The sequence below is a fragment of the Podarcis bocagei genome (assembly GCF_964188305.1).
Source record: "Podarcis bocagei genome assembly, chromosome: 4".
Taxonomy (NCBI): Eukaryota; Metazoa; Chordata; class Lepidosauria; order Squamata; family Lacertidae; genus Podarcis; species Podarcis bocagei.
Window position 1 is genome coordinate 79365448 of NC_138128.1, and position 13598 is coordinate 79379045.

Below are 13598 nucleotides of genomic sequence, written 5' to 3' on the forward strand. Positions count from 1 at the left end.
TCTACCCATAGAAAACTAGAATACCAGTGGGAGCCTTTCTTTCTTGCATGCTTCCTTTCTTTGTAGGGGAGAGGGCGTTGTGAAGAACATTCAGACTAAATGGTAAAGTCCAGGGGGGGAGGAATGCACGGCATGATTTTGTTGCGTATGCAAATGAACTATAATTGCAGGACCCTTATCCATTCAAAAAAATTTCAGTACCCAAGGTCTGGGATTCAAAAGGCTGGGATGTGCTGAGTGGAACTGCGACTATTGACTGCTTCAAGTGAAACAGTAGGTCAGCCTATGTCATAACAAAGCTCCTTTGGAAAGTCCCCTCCTTGTCCACAACACCTTCCCATTTGCGGCATATGTGGGGCTGCTCTTTGAAAAACACAATTCCAAAACCATTCTAGATGTGCAAAACATTTCACTGAACCATTATGAAGAAGAAAGCACAGGGTGCTGGTGATTGCTTATTACTGCATACAACTCACTGTATGAACTATTAATCTTATGTGCTAACTTGTTTTTGTACGCACTGTACCCTACATCAATGCATGAATTGTGCTGCAACGATGAATAGAAATGAACAATTGGAAACAAGGTGGAGAAGTTTGCATTCCTAAAACGATTTTGCTGTGAAGAATAACATGCTGATGGTGTCCCGTTAACACTTAGCAGGAAATGGACAGATCAAAAGAGGAGCCCCATAGTCCTGCCCAGGCATTCTGCCTGTGTGTGGGATTTGCATATGAGCTCTATACCAGCTCCCACTTCCACTTGTGGAAGGTGATGGACTAAAGCAGGGAGCTTCTCCAAGGCCTTCCACGACACAGCTTCTCCCTATACAACAGCCTTTCTCAATCTTGAGTTCCCAGATGTTGTTGGACTACAACTCCCATCATCCCTAGCTTGCAGGATCAGTGGTCAGGGATGATGGGAACTGTGGTCCAAAAACTGCAGGAGGCCCAAATTTGGAAAACCCTTGTCGAGGGTTGAGAAAGGCTGTTCTACAACTTGGAGGTGAAGCTTTGCATGCTCAGCCCTGCTCATGTGTAGCTTTTTTCACATGCGCAAAATAGCCTATCCTGAATAGCTCCCAAAGCAGATTGATTTTCTGAGGACTGAGTCTGTTATTTCAAAGCAACAAACAAAGAACAAAGGTGACATGAACATCCAGGATAATAATAATAATAATAATAATAATAATAATAATAATAATAATAAATTTCTACGCCGCCTTCCCCAGCCACTCCAGGCAGCTTTCAACAGAACATTAAAAACAGAATAAAACTTCAAACATTAAAACCTTCCCTAAACAGGGCTGCCTTCAGATGTCTCCTAATTCGGATAGTTGTTTATTTCCTTGACATATGATGGGAGAGCGTTCCACAGGGTGGACGCCACTACCGAGATGCTTTGAAATAGTGATAAGATTAAGGATATTCCTGTACAGCATTATAGCCATAACAGTTTTTTGATGTCATGTTTTGCTTTCATTTGCATCTTAAACTTTCTCCGAGCAGATATGCTAGGTGACAAGCAATACAGTATAACGCAATAGAGCAAAAGTATTAGGAAATGGCCACACCATTGAATATAAATGCCTAAGATTTCATTCTATCGCTATGACAATGTTCAACCTCGGTCAGAAATGAAGTGATGTTTCCTACAAAATATATTCCAGCATCTGTGCTCCCAAGGATTAAATGGTGAAATCTGTTCCGCTTTGCTTTAAGCAGCATTCACTTAATCCAAGTGAACACAAGTGCCCCCAAATCAGTTGTGACTCAATCACTTTGAGATGTGTTTTCCATTTTCTACATTTTAAAAGTCTCTCTCTCTCTTTTTAAGGCAAAACTATAACTTGCTCTTTGGGAAACCACTCAACTGTTCATTATAAAATAGCATTACTATAAAAAGCATGCATCTAGCCCACTTGGAAATCAAGGTGGAGTGGCTTTTAGTAAGAAAGCGATAGCAGAAAAGATGCCATAAAGCATGTAAGGGGAATTCATAGTCTGCTGTTGTGTGCATATAATGTACACCCCTACTTGTAAGTTCCATCCTTTAGCCATTTCACAAAGTTATCTGTTTTAGAGTGGCCACTGGATTTCTCCTCTAAACAAAAATTCAAGTGCAATTCCAAATTCCTCCTCAGAATTTCAAGGGGAAACCAAAAAAAGTGTGTTGACAAATCTAGCAAAGTTTCACAGGGAGAGATTCCTAGGATTTCACTTATAGGCTAAATTGAAACAGGAAGTTTGTCTTTAGGTAAAATATCTGAGATATTCAAAATAAGCCGATATTGTTTCAATAAGGCTAATGAAATCTTCCAAGGATTTCTGGCACATCCCAAGTATGTACATTTTGATGTTAGAAAGGCAATATTCCAAATATTAGTCCTTTAATAATTACAGTGGCAATATTTTGAGACAGGCAAAGTGGCTCCATATAGTTGACATGTTGTTGTTGTTTAGTCGTTTAGTCGTGCCCAACTCTTTGTGACCCCATGGACCAGAGCACGCCAGGCACTCCTGTCTTCCACTGCCTCCTGCAGTTTGGTCAGACTCATGTTTGTAACTTCGAGAACACTGTCCAACCATCTCATCCTCTGTTGTTGACATGTTACATATCCTCAATTTAGGTCAAATCCTATACCTATTTATCTGGGAGTAAGTCTCATTAAGCAGGTATAAGGGATTAGGCAGGTATAGGATTGCCTTGTTGAGTTCATTCTCCAATTATTATTATTATTATTATTATTATTATTATTATTATTATTACAGTGGTACCTCTGGTTGTGAATGGGATCCGTTCCAGAGGCCCATTTGCAACATGAATAGAACGCAACCCGCAGCAGCACGTCTGCGCACTATTTCTATGCATGCGTGTGACATCAATTTGCGCATCTGAGTATGCACAAGCGGTGAAACCCGGAAGTAATCATGAAGCAAATGTATCATGAAGTAAACGTAACATGAGGTATGACTGTATTATTATTACCGGTAATTGAATTTATATACCACCCTATACCCGGAGGTCTCAAGGCAGTTCACAGAATATATCATCTTTCTGCCCTATATACCTTGTTAATTAGTTCTCCAATCATGCCATTCCATGAGCTGTTATGGAGCTGTTGCCCGTATCTGCCATCTGGAGATTGATATATCTCATACTTGAAGCCCAGATTCTTCGAAAGTGCATCCAGGACGTCAATGGAGAATCCTTTATAGCGCTTGGGCTGTCCAAGTATATTCTCAGCCACCATAACAAAAGGTTCTTCCTGAGAACAAAGCAAGGTTTAAGCTGATGCTTAAATGGAAATTTAAAGTTGATTAATCAAAGATAGTCCAGCTCACGGTATCAATGGCACCCAGAATGGTAATGTTGCCAAGCCTCCAGCACTTTAGCTTCACATTTATTGGATTGACTTTCCAAGGGGGGGCGGGGGCAGGGAAAGACTTCCAGGATAAAAGTGAGAAATCTGTTACTCATTCTTCCATTATTCATAATTTTAAACCAACCCAAAAATAAATCTTAGAGTGGCTGGCCCCCCAAGGTACTTTGAGAGTTAAGGAACTGCACTTTGGAAACCACAAGACGACAAGGGATCCTGTAGGGTGATGGTTTCAATATGACATAGTCTACACGCTCAATTGCCAGGGGGATGCCAGCCCAACTGATTTTACTGCCGTTGCTCTTGGCTATCTATGCAAAGTGCTGCTGACATCTTCTCGGGGGTAGAACAGCTCACCTCCTGGACAGACAGGAGATCTGATCATGACCCTTAACAGCTGGAGGGGAGAAAGCGAATAACAGATTGTGTGTGGGGGGGGGGTGTCCTAAAGATCTCACTGAAGCACTCTAAGTTGCTTTAATGCACTGTGATCTTAGAGAATAGCAAAAGCAAAAGGGAGGGGGGACAAAGAATTGAAGCTGCGAGGTGGAGGGGGCTTGCATACATCATATTGCAGACTAGAGTCTCTTTTCAACTTGGATTTGACATCACAAACAAGCAACTGGCATGCCCATACACTTTTGATACAGAAAGAAAACAACATATTGAGGTCACAATGTTCAACGCAGCAAATAACTTCTAAGCTAGGTGCTGTTTTTGCAAGTACATTGTAGGTTTTTCTTTTTCCAGAGCTGCAGTAGGTTAGGAATCAGCCTTTCTCTATTTAGTTTATTTAGTTCAAAATCTGAGCCATAAGTCAGATAGCACCCTGCAACATTTTAGTGTGTGCGTGGAATCCCACACCTCTAAAAAAACCTCATTATCATTGTCAATGGACATTTCTAAAGGAAGTTATAAAACAAAGCATGGAGACAACTCTAAGATGGCAGGCAGCACCTTTGGCAGGCAGCACCTTTGCTAAGGAAGCTTAAGCACTGTTGCTAAGTTAACAGGTGAAGGAATGTTGACCATCCTACCTTGGACTCCCAAAGCAATAGAAAAAGCAGGAGAAGCCAAATGGAGGGTAATGCTGGGGTAAGTTTGTTCAGGCAACTTCCTTGTGTTCACGTTATTTCATCCACTCCCCAAACATACTGCCTGGTATGAAAGCGCTTACTGAAAAGAATGAAGAGGCCTACCCCTGCTTTAAATTAAGAGTGGGAACTTGGGTGCGGGAGATAAGGATTTGGGTCTGCTGAGGGAGTTTAGAGTGTGGGGAGGGAGACTGGTTTGACCCCAGCCTAGAAGGTGTGGCGGTAGGGGTTTCCCCACACAAGCGCAAAAAAGGGGGAGGTAACTTGAGGTAAACATGGGAGAGTTGTGTGGGGAGGCACTTGAGAGTTAACAGGAATCTCAACTCCTACTCTGCCCTACATGACAAAGGAGGTAGAGGACAGATATAGTCCCCCCACACGGGTGGACAGCTAGAGATAAACCTGGGGTGGAATGGAAAGGTTTTGTGATGTGGAGTTGGGCTAAGAGGAGAGGGAGTTTTGAATCTCCAGTTCTCCCACCTTAAACAGAGAGAGGGAAACCCTGGGCAATGTAAAATTGAGGCAGGGAGAGCAAGCATGGCAAGCAAAGTGAGCAGGGGGGCACCCCCTACTAGTATATATTTATTAGCTCTAAGTGTTACATAAGTACCATACTGTACTGCAATGGAATATGGGAGACCGCAAAGAATTATGCGCTAGATGGACCAGTGTTCTGACTGTTTCCTGTGTTCATCAATTGATTGTCAATGGCCTGCTCTTTATTCTATGCACCTTTTTTTTTAAGTATTTTAAATTGCAAATCAACTTGGGTGCCTTGGCAGAAAGGTGGTATAAAAAGGCAATACATAAGTAACATTTTGATACCTTGACACAACATTCATAAACTCTAGTTTCACATGGCCCTTGCAGTGGAGAATCTGCAAAAATGGAAATTCTCATGGCTGTTTTCCTGATTAGACAATACCATGCATAATGTGCTGCAGGTGACAAGAGAACTGAACAAAACCTTTAAAGTGTATGCGTAGGGGAAATAAAAGATGGGTTAAGGAAGGAAGGAAGGAAGAAAGGAAGGAAGGAAGGAAGGAAGGAGAGGGAGGGAGGGAGGGAGGGAGAGAGGGGGAAAGAGAGAGACTAGCAAGTAACATTTCTGAGCATTTTGCTTCCTCAACTCAAATATGGTCATACCAAGACAGTCACCACTTTCAGTGTTAATCCTTGCAAGTCACTGCCCAAGCGCCGTTCCTGCAGACTGCCGTTCAGCCCCTTCTCAGAGTCCCATGTTGCCAACTGCAAATGGAAATAACACAACAAATATGAAAAGGAAATAATACATTTGTAATCTTTGCATAAAATACTTCAAAGAGGAGTTAGATGAGAAAGATGCGTGAAAACACAGAAAAGGCTGAGAGAGCAGAAGAACGAAATGTTCTGTTATCCAAACAATTTTATGATCATAATTACAGAGCTTTAAATGGGTTGCACAAGAACATTGGCCGCCTGTATTATTTCAAAACATTCGTTCCTATAGATCATTTTTGTACATCTTTAGTCTACAGCAAATTGTTTGTCTCTTTATCAAAATGGTTGCCTAGGAGTTCTGTGCCCATAATTATGCACATTCATCTCAGGGCATTTTTGCATTTCTGACTTGAATCAGTGTTGGTTTGAAGCATCTGAAACAGGTATCTGACACCACAAATCTGGACTGTAATGCATACTCTGTTTAATCATGCATGCTAAGACATTAATGGCAGTTCACCCAGTTCAGCAATGGGCGACATTTGTGGCCCGGTGCGTGGCTTCCCCGTCCTCCTGCAGCCACACCGTCTTGCCAACCATTGCTCCGTTCCCCTGGCCATGGTGGGGCCTTCTGGGTTCCCACCAAACCCAGATTCAAATTTTGATCTATGTGTAGTGGCCTGGGGGGCAGGGCAACCGGAGCAGACTGAGTTGGAGCAGGCTTCACTCTGGTCTGCTCATAAACAACAAAATAGGGAGCGGAGCTGCCGCCAGCCGCACAGTCAGCTTCAGAGCGTTGAGGGACATCGTCAGAGGAGAGGAACCAGAGAGAGGCTTATCGGCTTCTTGAGCAGAGTGGCGCCAAGGTGCGGCCTCCCTCCCTGAGCAGAGTATTGGGGTGGGTTGAGCCCTCTGAAAAGCTAAAGGCGCTGGGTGGTAATAGCTGTCCAAGCGCCATGGCGCAGTGGTAGCAAAGGCGCCATTAGGGATATGAACCATGTGGAACATTGTACCAACCTGATAAATTAAGCAAGCTGAATAATTGCAAAACTTAAAACTATATTCACACAGAACAGCATCATAAAGTTGGAAAGTCCATCAAATCTAATGGCCTGTCACAGTAAATGGCACACATGTTTCAAAGATAACAAAGGCGGAAACTCCTCCCACTTTGAGAAAAAGCCACAGACTTGGTCAGATCCTTGTCTTAATGTGATGAGAGGAGAGGCACTGTTCCGTGATCTCAGATGTAGATATAAGCTTATTACCAAAGTCTGGAAGTAACTTTTTTTCTTCATTTTTAACAGTACACAAATTCTGGATCCTATGATCACCTTCAGGGCTGGCCCACACATGAGGCAAGGTGAGGCAGTCGCCTCAGGGCAGCGGGCTCCAGAAAGCTTGGTGGGACAGCAGATCCAGTCTCCATGCCACTTGCCATCGCCACCTTCTCCACCATTAGCCTAGGCGGCAGTTTGTGTGTGAATGCAGCAGTGGGCACATGCCAAAAAGATGTACAGTGGGTGTTCTTTGGCATGCAGGCATGTAGCAGAGGCGGGAGTGGCATTTTGTGTTTTGCCTCTAGCAGAAAAATGTCCTGGGCCAGCCCTGATCACCCTTAAGCACTTATGACTTACAAAACTTAAAACTGCATTCTGTAGCAGTCATTAGGGGTATGCATGTGGTTTCTGTAAAATCAATCAATTTCCTTTCCAGCACATTCACTAAAATAAAAACGAAGCAAACAAACCTCAGCATCCGCATTGTCTCACACTGGCTGCTGTAACGCTGGGACACAAAACAACACAGCAAGTGAAGCCAGAGGGGATAGGAAAAACAAGAACCCTGATGCCTGTTGTCCCTGCTGGCCAGTTGGCATTGCAAACACATCAGGCAGCACTGTGACACTTCGTGACAAAACCCTGCCACTGGGTTTTGTTCAAGGGTGCCACAACTTGGCAATCACATTCAGGGGCACTGAGAAGAGGACACGGTGAAAGCTATTAATATAAGGGAAGGTTGTTTTAAGATCCTGTCTGCCACTGATTCTGGGCACAAAGTGCCTGGCAGATTGTTCCTTCCAACACTGGTTTCCCAAATCACATCACATCCCAACTCCACTCATTCTGACAATATGGCACATCTGTGGATGGTCCAGGGAGGCCATCGTCATCTTCTGTGATGTTGGCCACCTGGTGCCACCAACCTTTGACTGTGCTGGACCTTCCATTCCTTGGTCGCTAGGCCAATCCAAGTAGGGGTATATTTAAGAGAGCAGCCAAGTGCAGCTCTCCCTGTTTGCTCAATGTTGAAGGATTTTCCACCCACCCACCCAGACTATTAAAGGTCCACCCAGTGGGGAGCTGGCAATTTGGCATGTGCACCTTACTATGGTTTACTTGCTATCTGGGAACTGTGAGGATTTTCCCCCTGCAAGCAAATTGGCCGGCTTGCAGGTTTTTGCCTACCTCATAGCGGATAAGGCATTGGGCTGGATCCTTAGTTGTGGGGATACCCCATTAGAGGGGTTCAGGAGGAGTGAATCTGTCTGGGATTCCACAGAGGGACCAATGGGCCAATATACCTCTCCCAATGGTGGCCTATGCAGGGTCATTGACCCAATCCATGTCAGGGGTGGCTCCCAGCACAAAGTCAACCTCACTGGGTTCCTATTAGGTAGCAGGTGAGCTGCCTGATGCTGGATACATGCCCAACGCCTTAGCCAAACCTACTCTTTCCTGTAATCAATAAAGTTATGGCCTAATTCAGCCCAATACCAGTCTCCTGTGTACATTCTTTCAACCCTCTCTGCACCAGCCACTGACGTTATGTCCCTGTGGTGGCAATTTCTCTCTCTCACACACTAATGTATATATTTAATTCCAATAACAAATCGCTTCCCACCTCAGTGATAACAAGAATTACGCAATTTCATGTACAAAAAGAGTTCTAACGATTAAAAGCACTTTCATAGGTAAAAATAATTTCAAATCCCATACAGATACAGCATGGGGTAAAAATCTCCACTTAAAAAGACTCCTGGAAGGTCTTCAATAGGTGCTGAAAAGACAACAGGAACAGCCTTACCTGTGACTCTTCCCTAGTTTTAGATATGAAATACTAATGTGGTGGAGTACAGAAGAAAGTAAGAGCTGCCGTTTCCCAAAGACTTCTGACTGCCTCAGAGAGAAATGAGGGGTCATTGTGCTTCTGCCAGCTTCAGTGAGGCAGAGAGAGACTAATGCGCCTGATTGCTGATGCTGCCTTCTTAGAACAAAGCTGGCCACTGTTACCTAATGATGACCATTAATGATGACACTGTCTACCTGAAGGAGACAAGTTGTGCATTGTGAGCTAATGATGATGAGGCCTACTTGAAGGAGAAGGACTGGCCATTGTGACCTAATGATGACCCTGCCTATTTAAAGGAGATGGATTGACCATTGTGATCTAATGATGGGGGGGGGAGAGAGAGCCCAATTATGGTCAGCCAAGACCCCAACAACTAGAAATGTGTTATCAGGGAATACAAAGCCCTATTTCTCAACACATTTTCTTCCCTTGAACCTCCCTGATTAACATATTGGGACTTTAAGAAGAAACTGCTGGAACAGGCCAATTGAGTCCAGCATCCTGTTCGGACAGTGGCCAATAAGTTGCCTGTGGAAAGCCAGCAAGCAGAATAATAATAATAATAATAATAATAATAATAATAATAATAATAATAATAATAATTTATTATTAGTACCCCGCCCATCTGGCTGGGTTTCCCCAGCCACTCTAAGCACAGGATCTAAGAACAGGAGCATTCTCAGCTCCTGCGATTTCCATTATTTGGAATTTAGAAGCCACAGAGACAGAGCTAGCCACCCTTTCTTTTTCCAGTGCAGAAGGTATCCATAAAATTTAGAAGCAATCTTCACATTACTGACAGCTATTGAAGTCTCTTTTATACTGATGAGCTTGGCTAGATTTTAGTAATCTAGGGATGGCTGCTAGTTTCGTCAGTTGTTGATTCCTTGTGTTTCACCTCTGAGTATTAAATGATTTTCTGTGTTTTATTGGAATGGTTTACATATTATTGTTTGCCACATTGTGAGAAATTTTCTGAAATACAGGGTATAAATTTATTTTTAAAAAGAGGAATATTAAGAATCTGTTGTGTGCAAGAATTATGGCAGGAATGCTTTGACAGAGTATGATCAAATGATAAAAATTCAAGCTACAGGAAAGGAGATTTCAGCTAAACATAAGAAAGGACTTATTGACAGAAAGAGCTTTTTCACAGTAGAAGGGACTTTCTAGGAAGGTGGTGGGCTCTCTTGCCTAGAGGCTTTTAGGCAAAGCTGGATGGCCATCTGTCCTGGATGCTTTATATATGATTCCTGCATTGAAAGGGCTGGACTAGAAGACCCTTGGGGTCCCTTTCCAACTCTACAATTTTATGATTGTATGAATACAAATCTAACCAGTGGGAGGGTCAGTTTGGTCAAATAGTGCAGGGTCGGTTCATAAGGGTAGAAGTGGTCCTTGAGGTATTGCGGTCAGGAGTCATCTAACACACAAAATCTTTTGATCTTATTAAATTTAATAATGACTAAGTCTCATTGAAATCAATAAAAAAGGTAGTTGTTACTTACTTTGGATGGCTTGGGACCTTTCTCTTTAAGGCTAAGTATTTGTTAAAGGTAAAGGTAAAGGGACCTATAGGTCCAGTCGTGGCCAACTCTGGGGTTGCGGCGCTCATCTCGCTTTATTGGCCGAGGGAGCCGGCGTACAGCTTCCAGGTCATGTGGCCAGCATAACTAAGCCGCTTCTGGCGAACCAGAGCAGTGTATGGAAATGCCGTTTACCTTCCTGCCGGAGCGGTTCCTATTTATCTACTTGCACTTTGATGTACTTTCGAACTGCTAGGTTGGCAGGAGCTGGGACCGAACAACGGGAGCTCACCCCATTGCGGGGATTCAAACCGCCGACCTTCTGATCAGCAAGTCCTAGGCTCTGTGGTTTAACCCACAGTGCCACCCGCGTCCCTTCAAGTATTTGTTACCTTTGAAGAAATCTGAATAAATTCAGCACCAAGGCCAGGGAATTCTGGAAATCAGCCAGCATAAGTAAGATTTTCTATTATGTTTGACTCAAAAAAAGAAAAAGAAAAGAGCTACAATTTGCTTCTTGCATATTAAACAGTCCAAAGAGGAGGAGAATTTCTCTAAGGCATGCTTATAGTTTCCTTTTATTTCATACCAGCCAGCACATAAAAATCTTTTTTGTATGCAAGGGTAAAATTCTACACTGCATTCAAAAATAATAACGATGCAGATAAGGTTAATAACAGGACATGAAGAAAGCCTTTTACCAAAAAGGCTCCCCCCTCCTCTGAATCTCTAGGCCCCTAACCATCCCATTTGTTCACAAATGTGTCGATTCTGAGTTGCACTTGTTCTAGGAGGCAGGAATGCATTCTGTAGGATCGATGAATTTATGGATACAGACACCTGTTTTTGACAGCTGACCTGTCAAGATCAGTGCCTGAAAAACTAACTTCCAGCACGGTTAAACCAAATGAGTCCTGCTGCTGTTTGATAAGACTTGTACAATCCTCATTCCTTTCAGAAATTAGCTATCCCTTCTTCCAGGACTCTCAGAGCCAGAGGTTACACAACAGTCATCAACTGATGCGAGAGATAACAGCTTCTAAATCTGTAGAAATTTATATATAAAATAAAGCAAGAGATAACAGCTCCAAAATCTGATGATGACAAACAACTGCTCACAGGCATCAGCCAGTTATAGAACAAATCTGTTGGTCCCCAGAAAATATATCTGCCAAGGCAATCCAGTTTATTTCATTTATTTTTAAATTCTTGATTTACTGAATTGTGAAGTTGGCTCCCTCAGATCCCATAGCCCAATATTTTATTTTATTTGTTAAGTCACTTAATAAACAGCAGTTTCAATAGCTAAATAATTCGCCAGGTGAGTTAAATAAGAAAACGGCATGTACATAACCAGAGGAATTGACCCATGCACAAAGAGGGACAGAGTCAATGCTTTAGGACAAATAATATCAGAGTTTTGATATAAGAAAATCAGAATGACAAGAACTGTGGATAGCCTTGGCATAAGGATATTTTCAGGAAGTTTAAGGCAGTAGTCTCATTTTGTAATTTTTGAATGGTACATGGAATTTTCTTTGGGGAAGGTAAACCGGAATATTTAAAGGTGTCATTTATTGTACGATCCATTTTACATCATTCACATTCAGAAAGTCACCAATTAGATTAGTCAGGATTAAGCAATGCACTCATTAAATAAACTTTCGTGCTTTCTTCCAATCTCTTGACTAATGAGCAGAAGAAAATGGTTGTGCTTCTGGTTAAACCAAAACAAGCTATTGGAGAATTTCCTGCAACTTCCTCTTGGTCTAATCACAGGTGAAATATTAACTTAAACTAGACAGAAAGAATCCTGCTTACATATGCAATTCTTATATTTGTGTTGTACTGTTTACTGCGGCAGATTGTTTCAATGGATTTTCTTTTAAACTTTCATTGGGTATTGATTTCATTTTGTAACATATTTGTGTTAAATATGTTGTCTGCTCTTTTAACATCCATAGTGAGATAATCCTTGTAACTGGAATGTCAATATTCCGAGGATAAACATAATCTGTATCCATATTGTAGGGGAAAGTATTGGATTAGCTCTGTTGCCAGTTTAGTGTGCAGCTTCAGCTATCAAATATGCATATAGGTCCAATTAGGGGAGAAATATATAGGCAGTTATACTTTACTTCCTGTCTCGCTACTGACCAAGCCACCTGTGTCTGCATCTGGTAAGAATTTTAAGGCTGAGTGGGGGAGACGTTAGCAGACATCCAAATGAGACTTTTAAAGGGTTGCTATCCTGAATTCAGATTGCACTAAAGCCTCCTGGCACAAAGAAAAATATAATGGCTGATTCCCCATCTCTGGAAATACAGATGTTACTCAGATCTTGTTTCCATCCTTAGAAGAAACACACAGGTTTCTTGGTAGGTGGCCAAGAGAAATAGGCATTCCTTACATTAAAATAAGTAGAGATTCGTTTTAGGTGTGCTATGTAACAAAAAGAAAGTCATTATAAAGTTGGTTAGAGCATGATGCTGATAATACCAAGGTCACAGGTTCAATTCCCAAACAAAACAGCTGCATATTCCTGCCTTGCAGGGGGCTGGACTAGATTATCCTCAGGGTCCCTTCCAGCTATATCATTCTAGGATACTATAAGCCAGAATGGCAGGGGCATAGCTAGCTGCCCTGGCACCCACAGCGGTGGAGTGGGGCAAGCCACCCACGGGGGTGGGGAGAGTCGCTCACGGAGGTGGGGCAAGCTGCCCACAGGGGTCACCGTGGCAAGCCACTCATGGGGGTGGCACGGTGATCCACCTGGGGGGGCAGCATGGTGATCTGCCCAGGGGCATGGCCGGCAAGCTGCCCATGGAGTCCGCCTGGTGGGCACAAGCCCCATGTTGCCATTTCAGGCAGCGTGGGGCCCCAAGCCACTGCATCACTCCCAGGAGAGGAGCGTGGCTCAGGCACACTGTAAGGCGGTAAGTGCCACCCCCCCATGGTGTGCCATATTGTCACCTCCTCAGGGATGACACCTGGGGTGGGCCGCACCCCCTACCCCCTTCCTACGCCCCTGCAGATTGGCCAGCTTTACCTCATAGCTGAAGAAAATGCTCACTCGGGGAGTAAAGTCCCACCTTTAGGTTGCCTAAGATGGTCTTCCTCCAGTTTCGAATTCCCTGATAATGTGGCTAAAGTTCTTTTATCATTTAACCTAAGGAAGAGTTCAGGACGCGAGTAGCACTGTGGGTTAAACCACAGAGCCTAGGACTTGCCGATTAGAAGGTCGGTGGTTCGAATCCCCATGAC

At 43.2% G+C, this 13598-nt stretch overlaps 1 protein-coding gene across 6 annotated transcripts in view; it reads right to left on the reverse strand.

Moving 5' to 3' along the window:
* GRID1 (glutamate ionotropic receptor delta type subunit 1) overlaps positions 1 to 13598 on the reverse strand; it is a 740600-nt gene that overhangs the window by 76905 nt on the left and 650097 nt on the right. For all 6 annotated transcript variants that reach the window (XM_081190826.1, XM_081190825.1, XM_081190827.1 and 3 more), the window contains exons 9-10: positions 5623 to 5724; positions 3071 to 3268 (exon numbers count right to left, since the gene is read on the reverse strand). In XM_081190826.1, coding sequence (XP_081046952.1) covers positions 3071 to 3268; positions 5623 to 5724 — 300 coding nt within the window. The remainder of the gene's footprint in view (positions 1 to 3070; positions 3269 to 5622; positions 5725 to 13598) is intronic.